Raw genomic sequence first — 14,513 nt, forward strand, 5'->3', positions numbered from 1 at the left:
GCCGGGAGGCAGGGTCCGGGACAGGCGGTGGCTCGCCTCGCGGCGGACCGCCAGCCCACTCCCGAGATCCATCTACGAGCTTTTTAACTGCAGCAACTTTAATATACGCTATTGGAGCTGGAATTACCGCAGCTGCTGGTAATAATAATTATTGCATTAACCAAAAAAAGACTTCAGCTAAATATTTAGTTAAGGTATGAATTCTTATGCAATGTACTTATTTCAGTTTTTTTATTTTTTATAAATTTACGAAGTTGTGACAATTCTGTTTTTGCTTTGTCAGTATGGTGTATGGAGTGTAGCTTGATGTGGAAAAAAGTCATTTAAAACAGTTTAACATAAGGCAGAAACATAACAAATGTGAAAAAAATGAATACTTTTGCAAGGCACTGTATATACTCACATACACACACACACACACACACACACATATATATACTGTATATATTATATTAATAAATATATTACATATATTAATACATATTTATAATCTATATTAATCAAATAATGCTTCTCCTTATTTTTGCAATGATTAAGATATGACACTTTCTTCTTGCAAAATAATACGTTAACTCTAAAATAGCACGTGCTAAATGTTTTCAAACAATGACATGACAAATTTAACCACCACATGATCAATAAAACACTTCTATCACAATTAGAAATGTTTTTTTTCTTAAAATACATTAAAACATCAGTGCATTATCATCAAACTGCTATCATTACAAAATATTAATGTATACCTCATCCCTCAAAGACTCCCAAAGACATTCAAAGCACTTTGAAAGGACAGAACGTTTTTGTTACTGATCACGTTTGCTCTTTTCTTTTGGTTTGATAAATGAGCTTTGCTGGACTGCTATTAAACTGGCTGTCTAACTTTTTAGATGGCAGCCAATTTAAAACCTGTATAACAACCTCTGAGATTTGACCCCGTCAAGACACGTATGCAATAATTCATAATCTGTGCAATAACGATTCTGACCTCTTCATGAATTAAAATGAGACTGATGTTTTGGGGAATTCACTGAGATACTTGAATCAAAAAAGCTAGAAGAAAGGAAAAATAGATAATACTCGTTAAACTTGGCTCAGTCACTATTTCTTTTCTGGGCTGCCTGTTTCATTAACATTGAGAACATCTATTTTTATCACAACAGTGTAGATGGTTTTTATCTCCCTGAAGTGGAATATTTGATGTAGCCATGGATACCATGGATATGTAAAAGCAATGTGTAAACACTAATGAGAAATAATTATGACAGGATGATTAAAACTCAGCAGTTCTCATTATTTCTCAAGGCCCACAAACACCTGTACAACCGTTTTGTGAGACATCTGTTGTGCTTGTTTGGTATCTATGGGTGGGTTTAATTTTGTATTGATGATTTAATTTTGATTTGGGTTCTGGTACTGTCACAGTTGGCAAAATAACAAGTCTGATCTCACTCAGGGGAGAAGAGAAAACGTTCAACATCAGCAGATACTGTAGATGTCCCACAGACAGAAAAACTTACACCATGTTTAGTCATGTCCACATGTATGAGGTCACTGTTCCCTAATGGGTGCACAGCAACAAAATACATACTTTCCATATCATACACATCCAGCCAAATGCTAACGGAAACGCCTAAAATACTTCATGCTTACAATAAAAGAAATGTGGGTTGCATTGAATCTATTAATTTGGAAGAGCTTATGTTTGTCTGAGCCATGTGTCCCTGTTCCTGACACGGTGAGCTGTGACAAAGATTGAGCCCTGCTTGCAACATGTTCTAATCCCATTTAATCAACAATTTACTGATTAGGGCTAAACAATATTGGGGACAAAAAAAAAAAACCTGACATAGCGACATTTTGTTTTCATTCAGTATATAATGTGATATAAAAAATACAGGAATTCTTACCAGATTAATACTTGGAAAGAAAGAATCATTCTAGATTTTGTTGGGGAGTGCATCTGCAGAGAAAAAAAATTAATAATAATAAAAAAAAACTTTTAGTGTAAATCCCACAGCTCGGATTCAGTGCAAACTAACATGGTGGCGCCCATCACCCATTATAGATCAACTAACATGGTCATTATAAAGGTGTTTAAGCTACCAAATACATTTATTATATACAGATATTTCATAATATAGTAAACATATGTGAATATTTTGAGTAAAAATGAAATAAAAGTGATACACCGCTATTGTGGCTGCGGTATGTCATGTGACAAACACGATGCGTGGAAACAGTAAAGCGATACATTCTAAAATAATGCTGCGTTCAAGTCCTCCTGGGACGTTTGCACTTACGAGTTGACAAATTCTAATTACGACGTCAGGTGCGTTTAAGTCTCTTTGGTCGGAACAAGATGACAATTGAACTTTTCTACATAAAATTCAACCATTTTTAAAAAATCTAAATCTACAAAATGATGAATAAAAAATGTGTATCATTGTGTTTTTGCTTTTTTCTGTTTTTATTCAATTTATGAAGGTGATGTAAACTGAATCATTATATATTCTATGGTAATTAATATTTCGTACATGTAACTTGACAATTACATGTTCAACAAATTTACTGTCAAAACAGATGCTGGATATCTATAGTCTTTGGCTGCATCCATTGCATCCGACACGTTTTTTTACTGACACGCCCCCAACTCATATGCGTTCAACTCGTAATACGATCTATCCGACATGACTTGAACGCACCATTACTGTTGCCTAAAAAAACTCACAAACTTTGCATTGATTGAACGACAATATAAAATCCATTTACTGTGGCAAACACTGCTCACAATAGCATGAAATAGCATGACATGAAAGCCAATCAGTGATTTCTGCCCGGTGGATAGTTACGTGAAGTAGAAAACACTGGCTGTTACTGTCCAGTTCACTGTAACTGATATAAGGCCTTCGTGGTCCAGCCATCCCTCTGGCATTCACGGGAGCCAGAATCTAATTATTTTCCCTGCATGGTCCAATGAGCCCTAAAGGTTAATTATTGTCTGTCTGCATGATACCCGACTGCCAGTGCACAATAAAAGCTGTTAGTCACTGCAGATAGCAGCTAATGTCAGACTGTGTGTATCCAAGTGGCCGACATGAGTTACCAGGTGCAGTCATGAGGAGGATTCTATAGGAAACTTTCTTTCTGGCTTCATTTACTACGAAGACTAGCATGTTTGCTTTGCATTGCAGTGAAAAAATACTTCATAAAATATTTTCAGGGTAACTGACAACATGTAACAGATGCTCAGTAGAACATAAGTTGCATTGAACATGGAACAAAGCTACAAATTTTCCTTTTCCTTCTGAGAACAGTGATAATGCTAACATTCAGCCTAGCTTTACTTTGTCAGGCACAGCAGCTCCTCTTTAATCCCCTAAAAATACTGTCCTTCACTGGGCTGTTGCAAATTCTGGCCGATTTAGACAGCATCTGTGTGCTGTCTGTTCCCATGCACGTCATTGTTTAATTTAGTTTGTATATCAGAAAGAAGGCAAAAAACAGCAGTGACAGCTGGGGCCTTCACCAAATAATACCTCTCTTTCTCTCCTTTTCAATCACTAACTCTCTCTTTCAAGGAATACTTAGCCAGTAAACATGGAGGTCAACAGTTTTGAATCCTGCTGAACTTGAGTGAGGGTTGTGCACACGCAGATATGCAAGGCATACAGGCAGCTATCTATCTATCAATCTATCTATCTATCTATCTATCTATTAATTTATCCGTCCATATACTGTATGCATCTATATATGCATCTATACATCTCTTTATCCATCCAACCATCTATCTGTCTGTCTATCTATCATCTATCTTTCTTTCCATCTGTCCGTCCATCCATTGATGGCTTATTAAACTTTAAGTTTCAAGTTTAAAAATGGTCTTGACACACTTTGCATTTCTAGTTAAAAATTACTCTTATACGAGTTTCTTTGAATTGCAATTCTGCAATAACTTTTCCATTTAGAGTGTGAGGGGACCCTCAACAAGATCAAGAAGACAGGACAAAGAGTATTACTACATACGCTTAACTACACATTCTACATTATAGTAAAAAAAAAAGGTTCATAAAACAGCTTCATAAAAGGGTAGTAATCCATTAATTAAAATCTATTAAGGCAGGGTTAAAGTGAAGAAAGCCTAATTAGTTTAAATTAAAAACATTAGAAGTCTACGGAGATATTTCCCGTGCATAGCTGTACATGTTTGTGTGTATGTGAATGTACCTTGCGTGAGCAGCTGCAGAGTGCGGACCTCTTCTCTGACACGGAGCTGGAGGACCTGCTGTAGGATGTACTGTCTCTGACTCTCCTGCATGATGCCCATACGCTCCAACTTCCTGTCAGTGAGCCTCATCAGAGCTCGACCTGCACACACACAAACATATGAACATCAAACCAAGCTGGGCTGTACAAACAAAAAAAAAATTACAAATTGCACATTTATAACACATAAAGAATAACTGTACTTGCCATTTATAAAGAGCTATTATAACGCCCTTGTGGAAAAACGGATTGAGTATTGTAATAACCTACATTACAAGAACCTAATGAGAATATATTGTAATTAGTGAAACGAAATAGCCTGGAATTTTTTCCTCCAGCTAGAAATATGATCAAGGTCAGATGAAGTTCACTGTCATTTTTAATCATCGCCGCACAAATATTCTCCTCATATCTGTGCTGATAAAAGTCATAATAGTGCCTGTCAATGCCCCAGTTAACAGCTGCCATTTGTGCACAATAAAGTTAAAGCCATTGTACCATCTCACACAACGCCTTGAGGTAGCGAAGCAGAAAGGCTACTAATGCATTTACACCGATGAAAATTGTTAATTCGGTTGTTTTTCGTGAAAGAGACCAAACACTGCATCATTATCTACGGAAAGGACGGTATTCAGATGGAGCATAGTACAATTTTCAGTGATTATGTTGCATTATGAGTGTGGATGCTCTGCTCCTGTCACTTGCTCCCTCTCTCTCTTAATGGTCATGTGTTTAAATCGAAGCATGTCTCCGGTGAAGAGGAAAGCTACGTAGAACTGAAAAAAATTCACTGAAAGCTAGCCAAACAAACAATTTAGCTGACCCTTATCCACTGGAGAGCATTTCATGTGGTAATGCAAAAACCGGAAATTAAAAGGACAAAGGGGAACACAGAAAGATTAAGTACCACTGTTTATCAGCAAACGACAGGGCAGTCTGTAAAAAGTCAGTAAAATTACAATAATTAAAAAGGCAAGAAACATATGTTAGAAAATTGGAAATAAAATAATACATGTAATAAGCTTTATAATTAAAATATGCAATAAAAAATGGGGAGAAGGAAAAAAAAAACACTTCAGGGCATAATATCCTTTTTCACTGGTCCACTGGTTCAGATTTCTACTGTCCATGCCAATAATTTCTAGCCCTATCACAAATGATAAAAAACAGTAATATCTGTATTTTATTTGTATAAAAATACATAAAATACATTTTAAAATTCAATTCAATTAATTGTTTAGTAAGAATTATTTTCACATTTATCTAATTTTCCTACATCTATAAATATGTGACTATCACAGTTATAAATTCATAAACACGCACTTGCTGGAAAATTATAGATAGCATATGGTAATTTGTTTTTAAATATTCAAACCATTCTAACTGATATAGATCACAAATCACTCAGCAAAACCTCCGCTCTATATTATAATAATAATAATTATGTTACATTGGTGACATTTAAATCAGTATAATTAGCAACAACAATATTCACCACATTACAAAAAGCCAAATGCTTTAATCTGCAAGGCATAAAACAAATATACATGATCATCAAACGTCTCAACACAGTAACTGACTCCAAATTTACACTGGCCCTGGGCCATCGGGCCCTCCGTATTGTTGAGTCCTGCGCTAGATACATTTTGTGAACATTTTATTATCTTATGTAGTATTGTTTCTCTGTTAAATTTAAGTGATTTGACGTTCATATATATTTCTTTGGTAAAAAGTCCGATACTAATGAAGAACGAGATTCTTTTTCTTTAGAGTCATTTTATAGGACAGCCTACAATAAAGCAATATAAGAACAAAAAAATCCTTTTTCATGCGTCTGATCAACTCAAACTGTATCACATTTTGATGCCATCTATATTTCTAAATAGAATACTGAGGCGCTATGAGCACAGATGGGGCCTCTTTAGTCACGGAACATTAGAAGCAGAAAATTGGAATATGTGTGAGGCGTGTAGGTTGAGGTGATCGGGGTAAGGTATTTCAGTACGTTGGTAGAGTGCCAAACTACCCCTTCATTTGGCAGCATTTGGCTGAAACGCCTCAATGAGGAACAGAAACTCAGCGTGCCTTCTCTCTGAATCACTGCCATAAGTGTTTCACTGAGAAGATGAGTCAAAGCCTGGTTAAAGAAGAGAAGAGAGTATGAAAACAGGAAAGAAAGAAAATAAGAGCGGAATACATATACAGATGGGAAAAGAGTTACAAATGCAAGTGCATGAGAAGAAATGGGAAAGGTGCTATTCTAAATAAATAACTGTCCAACCAAAACATTTGAGATGTTTCTTAGATGTTACTTAGCAGGAAAAACGGGTCACTGGGTAACAGCTGTCTCAGCAAGATAAGGATGCAAAAGAATTTAGTCTGGTAGAAAACAAAAAAGCATGAATTATTGTCTGCTATAGACACAAGATATGTTGGCCATCTATTGCGCAAATGACATTACACATAGAGCTTCACTTAAAGATGATTCAAAAAAGAAATATCTTCTAATATTTGAGTTTTTTTAGACTATTCCCAAAAACCATATTGAAAGCTAGCTTAACAAAACAATCTGCAAAATGCAAAAATTGACTATTTCTGTAAAAGGAAAAAGAAGGACAAAGAAATGTATTACAACTATACTGCGCAGTCTGTAAAAAAATGTTTTAATTTAATGTATTACTATTTGTAAAGGAATATTAAATAATTATAATAAAAATAATGAGAAATTAAATGTGTTACATGCTATAAAGAATATGCAGCCTGTGCATCATGTGTTTGTTTGCTTTGAGTGGTGAAAATGGCCTTTTCATGTTTTAATGACCGTTAAAGTCTCTTCCCACACCTTACAGTAGGAGCTGAGCCAGGTGTCAGTGCAAACACCATCACTGCGGTTTTCTTTGTTCACGTTCCTGTGTCTACTTATCTTTGTGCAACTGACAGAGAAATGGTTTAAAAAATTGAACAGCATCTTGGATTTCAGCATACTGATCAGCCGGAAATCACGCTCCACACTTGGCTTCTTCTGAATACTGTTGTGACTGTTATCCAGTGCTACTACAATAACCATTTAACAAAGGCTACAAGCTCAAATCAGTGCCTAAAAGATGCATACACAAAAACCAAAAGGTCAAGGTTTAGCAGGTTAGCATGAAGCAGTCAGCAGTTATTCAAAAGTAGTAGATGAAATGGTTTGCAAGCAACATTTAAATTCACAAACATATCATTATATTATAGGAGCTGCAATCCACATATGTGAGACATTAGGGCAGATAAATTCACTCTCCTTCTCCCTCCGGTTTCTGGACTGGCATACTCGTCTTCAGTCCTGATGAATGGATTAGCTTAAAGCTCTCTCTCCCTCCACTGTCACTCTAGGGACCTGTCCCTTTTACATGTGAACCAAAAGCCTGGCTAATTACTGCTCCAACAACCAGGAGGGATGACAGACAGAAAGAGAGAGCGAGAAGGGGGCTGGGGTGGCTCTGGGGCCTATAAAGATGGAAATTAACCTCAATTTCTCTGACAAAACTCTCATGGTGAACAAGCAGGACTGTACTTGAGAAACACTGAGGCTGCTTGGACTGGTGAAGGAAACTCCTCAGGTGATACTGTAGCATACTTCACATAGTTTAACCGCAGCTGCATTCATAAGTCCCAAGAGGACCTTTCATACTCTCATTCTTTCTGTCACACATACACACACATATAGACACACAACCTGGCAGGCTCGCTAGCCCCTCAAACTATCACAGAGCCTGAGTGCATAGCTGCCAAGTACGTCCCTACGCAGATCCATACAGAGTACCATCCAACAGGCAAGATTATGCTGCAAAATTGCCTACTTTACATGGCAGAGGACCAAATACTAGATGAAAAATGCCAGTGAGAATTCGAGAAAATCTGTAAATCTGATGCTGAACAGAACGTTCTGCTACATTTACTCGAAAAATGGAAGAAATTCATTTTTATATATTACATTATTTTCTATATTACATATATCATCAAATGGTGAAATGTCAAAAATTCAGCATTTCAGCATTTTTCAATGTTTTTTTTTAATGTAGTAAAATAGTATTATAAAGAAACCTTTACATTGTTCTCATTAAAATTACTAACATTTATAAAGTAAAACATTTGGTTTGGACCTGGTAAGCATAAACATTGTCAGTGAAGTTCATGTAAGTTCAGAAGGATTGATGTAAGGTTCATATTAACCTGTTTCAGTAACATGACTTTTCTGTTCAACCGCCATATAGTTATATACAGAAATATAAGCCTAAAGTACAAGTGTAGAATAAAAAATACGAGGTCAAGTCCTGCAACGGCTTATCTTCAGTGTTCCTAAAGTTCCTAGGACATCCCTAGGACAACTTAATAAGTTCAAATCACTTGAAGTAGATTGAACTGTTATCATTATTTGGACTGTCCTGTTGCGGAGCCCATACTGATCACTAGATAAGAGGACAATGGCATTTGGCATTTAATCAAAAGAGGGCAGATAGTAAGAGTTACAGGGATGAATAGAACATAAGGAGAGAAAGGGAGAGAAAGACACCAATGCTTAGCGATGTGCATTTGTGCTGGCAACAACCCCACACTTGATTGTGAACGTAACTTCTACTAAATGACTTCAAGGAGGAAAATCAGCATAATTTTAAAGCGGTTTAAGTGTGTAAATATAAAATACGTTCTCATATCCCACCTTAATATGAAAAGACAGCCTTAAGTAAGTCATCTGCAGGCACTGTGGCAATATCAAAGCATTGCTCTTTTTGTTTGAGGATCCCGACCAGCCTGACATAGCAATAGTGGCTCAACCAATGGTGTGAGTTTGGGGGTGGGGCTTGTGCTTGTTAGACCAATAGCAGACGGGGGCAGTTTTTATCTAGAAACCTGTTTGACAATAATTGTTGCAATACCATTTGGTGGCTCTAGTGATGCAGAAATTTCACCTTAGCACATTCTGATTTTAAAAAACAACATTTTTTGAAAAAACTAAAATCAGTCAACAGGGACTTTAGCAATGTGACCATTATGAATGAGCAGTCATAACATACCATGTCTTTCACATGACATACGCATTTGGAAAGATCCTATAGCAAAATTTGATGCTTTGCCGCAGGCCTCCATTTCCCCAGAATGTAAATCTGCAGCATTATCAAGATACTCATTATACTTCATCCAGAAAAACATCAGTTGTGTGAATCATCCGCTACATACAGTGGCATGCAAACAGCTCACCTCTACATCCATCAGAACACGACTATTTCCTCTTTTATTACTAATAACAGCTATAAAATGCTTGAAAAAGTGAGTGATCACAATCAAATTATTAATTGCTAATGTAGCCATCAATAGACTAACACTGTACACAGTCCCCCCACCCCTCAGAATACTTCAAAACACAAACATTGCAGTAGTTTCATTCAGGCCACATCATGTTCTTATCCTCCAACATCACCACAATTCAATCTGATTTTTCCTCTCCATCCTTCTCCCCAGAATACTGAAAAATTGATCTGATGGCTCTGAATTGCATCCCTGCGGAACACTGCAATTTCAGACGCTCATACCTCATCATCCCGCTCGCGGAAATCACCGCCACGCTACCGAAGGCTGAAACTGTGCTGTTCTGTGAAGACATCGTGCTGAATCCCAAATATACACGACTGCTATCTGAAGCCCTTGAAGTCAGAAGTCTAGGGTTGAATTACATTGGGATTTAGCAGATTATTCAGATATAATTGGCATATTTCTTCCCTAACTTTAATGAACCTTTTATTATAACAGCAAAAAATATAATATGAATGGTTAAGATCCATTGGTATCACATTAACAACACAAATTCCAGGTTTAATGGCAATTCCAACAAATGAAAGAGACGATGTATTTTTGATTCAGTCTCAGATAATCAGAGTACTGTGCATTTCAGCTCAATGAGATCATTCAGAAAACCTTCAGTCTATGCTGCTTTTCACCAGCTATCTCAACGTCATCACATCTCTGATGGTCACTGAACAGCACACTGAAAATAATGGAAAGTACCAAGTAAAAAAATCCAGCAAAGAATGCATATAACATGGAACAGCTGCAGTCACTGCTGTGAAGACGTCATTACATGCAGTTTAGACAGGATTGTGTTAGGGGGTGTGACGTCAAGTCGATGTTTAGTTTGGGTCCTTTGATTCAGCCCAGAGTGGAAGCTGGGAATGTTTTGTAGAAAACATCATTGCAGCTATTTATGTGTTAGGGCTGAATATGTGTTTAACTCCAAAGCAATCATGTGTTGAATCTTTTAAGATCTATTAATATCTTAAAAAGAGGCATTTCAGCAAACATCAGATTTTCTATGTCCATTTTACAACATATAATTTTCATGTTAAATATGAAACTCAAATACATATAAATTCACTCTTATGAAAATGTCAGCAGAAAGATCAAATTGGGACTGCATGACAAATGCAGTCTACATAGTCCATAAAAAAGCTCATATACTTCGCCAAGACCACCAGTGTGCTGCCTGATGGGAGTCTCTTTTACATGAGTTGTTTATAACTCTTATTAAAGTCAAATAAATAAACCCAATGTCTCACCACACCCAGTATTCTCTGGACTGATCTGACCAGCAGTGAGCCAGAACGCCTGCACAAACATTGACTGTCCAGTGCATGTGGAAGCACGAGAAGAGCCAGCTTACTAGGAACATCCCAGCTGGATTCCTTTATCGTGTCAACAGAAGATCTGTCAAACTTTCCTTTTTTTCCTGTAAAACCACAGAGAATGAATGATCCAATTCCCACACCAGACCGAACAGTGGCATTTTTCATAATTGCTGTGAAACATGTCTCAAAAATGGACACTTGGGTTACAGTGACACCATAAGTCAAAGTGTCCACTTCAGATTTTATTGCTTAAATCCAAAATTTGATTATGCTTGTTCACATGACTTTTTAAAAGCACCACATAATAGACTGGAGAAGCAACCCTGGTATTTATTATTGTGTTTTATTTATTATAATTCATTAATAATATGTACATGATACTCTTTACAGTAAATCAAGGGAACAATTATTACATTGCTTTAAAAACAAAAACAACAAAAAAGCAATAATTCTGACCTGGCTGTTTTAACTGATGTGTTATGATGCATTTGAAATTGAAATTTGATTAATATCCAGTATTTGTTCAATTTAAAAAAAAAGCCCAGACTGTAATAGACAATGCCATTTAATGTGGTTTTGTCATCGGTTTTGTCCGGTTTTGTCCGATTTGTCATCCATAAAACAGATCTGACATTCACAGTCTTATGATAGACCTTGCGTACATACATATATATAAAAAAAACACTGGCACAACGCTCACTACAGTTCATGAATGAATATCTAATTTTAATGTCCAATTAGACATTATCTGTCTAACAACAGCTGGTTATTTAACAAGCATTAATTGTGGTATTATATAGTGTTGTGTTTTCATAACCCTACTGTGCTGTGGCCCATGGGATTGATATCTATTTGAAATCCAGCCAAGAGTTTCATTGTATCTGACAGAGCAGCTCTGGTTCAGTCATTCTCTCTTATCTTCTTGGCTGTATATTACACAAAATGAGTGCACCTTCTCCCCTGATTACACCTACGCTATCAAAAATATGTGCTTAACTCATTTACCAAAGCACTCGCTGCCTCTGTCTTTGTAATTACTGCAGATTAGGGACTAATATCTAATTATGCCTTAATATGCTTTAATGCATTTTTAATGACAGCTCGGTGTTCCAGTCAAACTCTCAGAGCGATTTGGGAGATGTGTCGAAGCGGTGAGGGAGAATCTCAACAGTCATATGTTGGCGATGCAAAGGTTTATCTTACTACGCTCTGGTTCAAACGGAAACAAACCGACACTTAATAGTAAGTATTAGTAATTAGGTAACTTAATAGTTAGTAATTTCACGCTCTCTCAAAGCTTTATTTAAGGCTGCCTGTGCCTGGTTTGATGTAAAGCTGAATGAAAGCGCTTGCGAATTCTTCAAAAATCCTCTGAATTTCAGAATGAATGGACTCTAAAATGTGATCTGATGAAGACATAACGATTAATCAATAATCAACTCCACATCCCTTGAAGCTCTGATGGATGCATTCTTTTTTAACTTTTTGAAACAATAAAAAAAAAAAAAATGAATTAAAAATAAACCTAAATGACATGCAAATTCTCAGACAAATGTTTTAATCTAAAGATAAGATAAAATAAGATTGTTGTTAAGAAGAAAAAAATGTTCATCACATAATATAGTCCAATATTAGATGATTCTGCAGATGTATGGAATTCAACTGATGTGCAAATGATCAAATGATCTGCATCTCATTCATTCAGATTTGTTTAAAATTATTAACATGCAGATAGATACACACCGTGGTATGGAAGAAAACCACACCAGAAAGCATCTGTTTAATGTGCTTTTGCACAAACAAGTTAGTTTTTAACAATGTAGTCTTGTGATTTGGCACTGATCTATCTCTGTTTACTCTAATGAAATGTGTTGTGCTATGCATGGTATGACCAGAGATGGATGCAAATTGTATTATGTCTCTAATTGGTAAGGCCTGATGTTTATGACCTGATTCCTGTTAATTAATACTGGATCGTCAAATCGAGCAGCTTGCATATTTTCTGCAAAAATTATGGCTAATTGGATCACGCATCACCCTAATGCAAATCACATTCACAATTCTTCCAGTCAAACTAGAACAATCCAGAATGGACATAACATTGCTTTAGTTAGCATTACTCACGACAGTTGGCCAAATCATGATAAATCACCACAAGAACTTTTCATCAAGAGACCTTGGAAACTGAACATTTTCAGGACGACTGCTCTTGATTAAAGGACCTCAGTTCATCAGCACTGTGCAATTATGCTACTGCAAAGAAAGTCATGATTATAAACAAAGCAGAGCAAATCACTCCATGATCTATTTGACCGCAAAGATTGATTTTGGTTTACTGTATCTCATCTGACATCTTGGGACTATAAGACAATTGACCCTGATTTACAACTACAAATTTTAACATTTGTATTTTATAAAATCAAAAATGACAATGTTAGAGTTGTCAAAAGAATAAATTATATATAAATGTAATAAATTGTATATTATAATTATATATTGTTTTTTTTAAAAAGTACAAAAACGCAATAAAATTTAATAATACTAATTTTCTCTTAATAACATAACATAACATCGGGCTGTACGAGTAAACACCTCCAAAAATGTTAACATATTGGATTTTGATGCTATGCCTGCACCATGCAAGCAATTCATCTCTATGATGCTTCTTGAAGTAAAAACACATTAAAGCACAATACAACATGAAAAACCGTGGTACATTCATCCATCACTAGTTAGGTTACAACATTAAAACGACACAAGCATACATAAATTCCCCCGACATGCCTCCTCAACTACACAGGAACCCCTGCTGAGCTAATAAACATCAGAATGCAATCATCTAGGCTGAGCCGGCAGCAATTAATGGCAGTGCCATTATGAATGTCTTAATGTAAGTGGAATGTGTGCGTAAGCATTGGACTGTGGGTATTTGACCTTGGACAAGATCATTGTAAGACTGACAGGGTGCCTGTGTTTACCTGTGATGTCGTGCTGCTTGAAGGAGTCACTGTAGACTTGGTGTTGATTGGGACAGTGTTTCTTCAGCCATTTACACACGTCCTGCTGGCTCCACAGGGCCACGGGTTTGGACAGCTTCACAGTTCCCAGCTGGGCAAGGGAAAAAGATAACAGAATGTAAATGCAGAATCTTTTCACCTCTTCCCCAGAATAAAAAATCTGTCATTATTTGCTCACAGTATTGAAGCATTCAAGATTCCAAGCCTTACAGAAGTTGTTATTCACAGAAAATATTCATTTTTTTCATCATAGTTTGTGCTATATACAATACCTAAATGGTGAATGAATCAGATCTTTTCAATAAATTGGTTGAACCACTTCACAAAACAAGTCAGAACGATTCATTTATTGTACAAATGATCTGGTTCTTAAGTTCAATTTACTGATCATCAGTGAATAAATTTCACTTGATACTAGGGCTGCACGATAAATCGCATGTGATATTTAATGCGCATCTTGTCAGAAAGCCGGTTCTGTAATCAGCGGTAAATGTCCATCACGTGCGTGCTTTCACATTGAGCAGCATTAACGACACAGAGCCGTTGTTCACTGACGAGCTGCGCAAAAAAT

At 36.3% G+C, this 14,513-nt stretch overlaps 1 protein-coding gene across 8 annotated transcripts in view; it reads right to left on the reverse strand.

The window, feature by feature from the left end:
• Positions 1 to 14,513, reverse strand: part of LOC107654725 (sterile alpha motif domain-containing protein 12-like) — a 123,399-nt gene that overhangs the window by 78,257 nt on the left and 30,629 nt on the right. For 5 of the 8 annotated variants that reach the window (XR_001630363.1, XM_016441935.1, XM_016441939.1 and 2 more), the window contains exons 3-4: positions 13,904 to 14,033; positions 4,225 to 4,365 (exon numbers count right to left, since the gene is read on the reverse strand). Coding sequence is in view for 7 of the 8 variants with exons in the window: in XM_016441935.1 (XP_016297421.1) it covers positions 4,225 to 4,365; positions 13,904 to 14,033 (271 nt within the window). In the remaining variant the exon portion in view is untranslated. Of the gene's footprint in view, positions 1 to 1,907; positions 1,961 to 4,224; positions 4,366 to 13,903; positions 14,034 to 14,513 lie in introns of all 8 variants that reach the window. The other 3 variants (XM_016441936.1, XM_016441937.1, XM_016441938.1) reach the window with 1 other exon arrangement.

Source organism: Sinocyclocheilus anshuiensis, unplaced genomic scaffold (assembly GCF_001515605.1).
Source record: "Sinocyclocheilus anshuiensis isolate Anshui unplaced genomic scaffold, SAMN03320099.WGS_v1.1 scaffold195, whole genome shotgun sequence".
NCBI lineage: Eukaryota > Metazoa > Chordata > Actinopteri > Cypriniformes > Cyprinidae > Sinocyclocheilus > Sinocyclocheilus anshuiensis.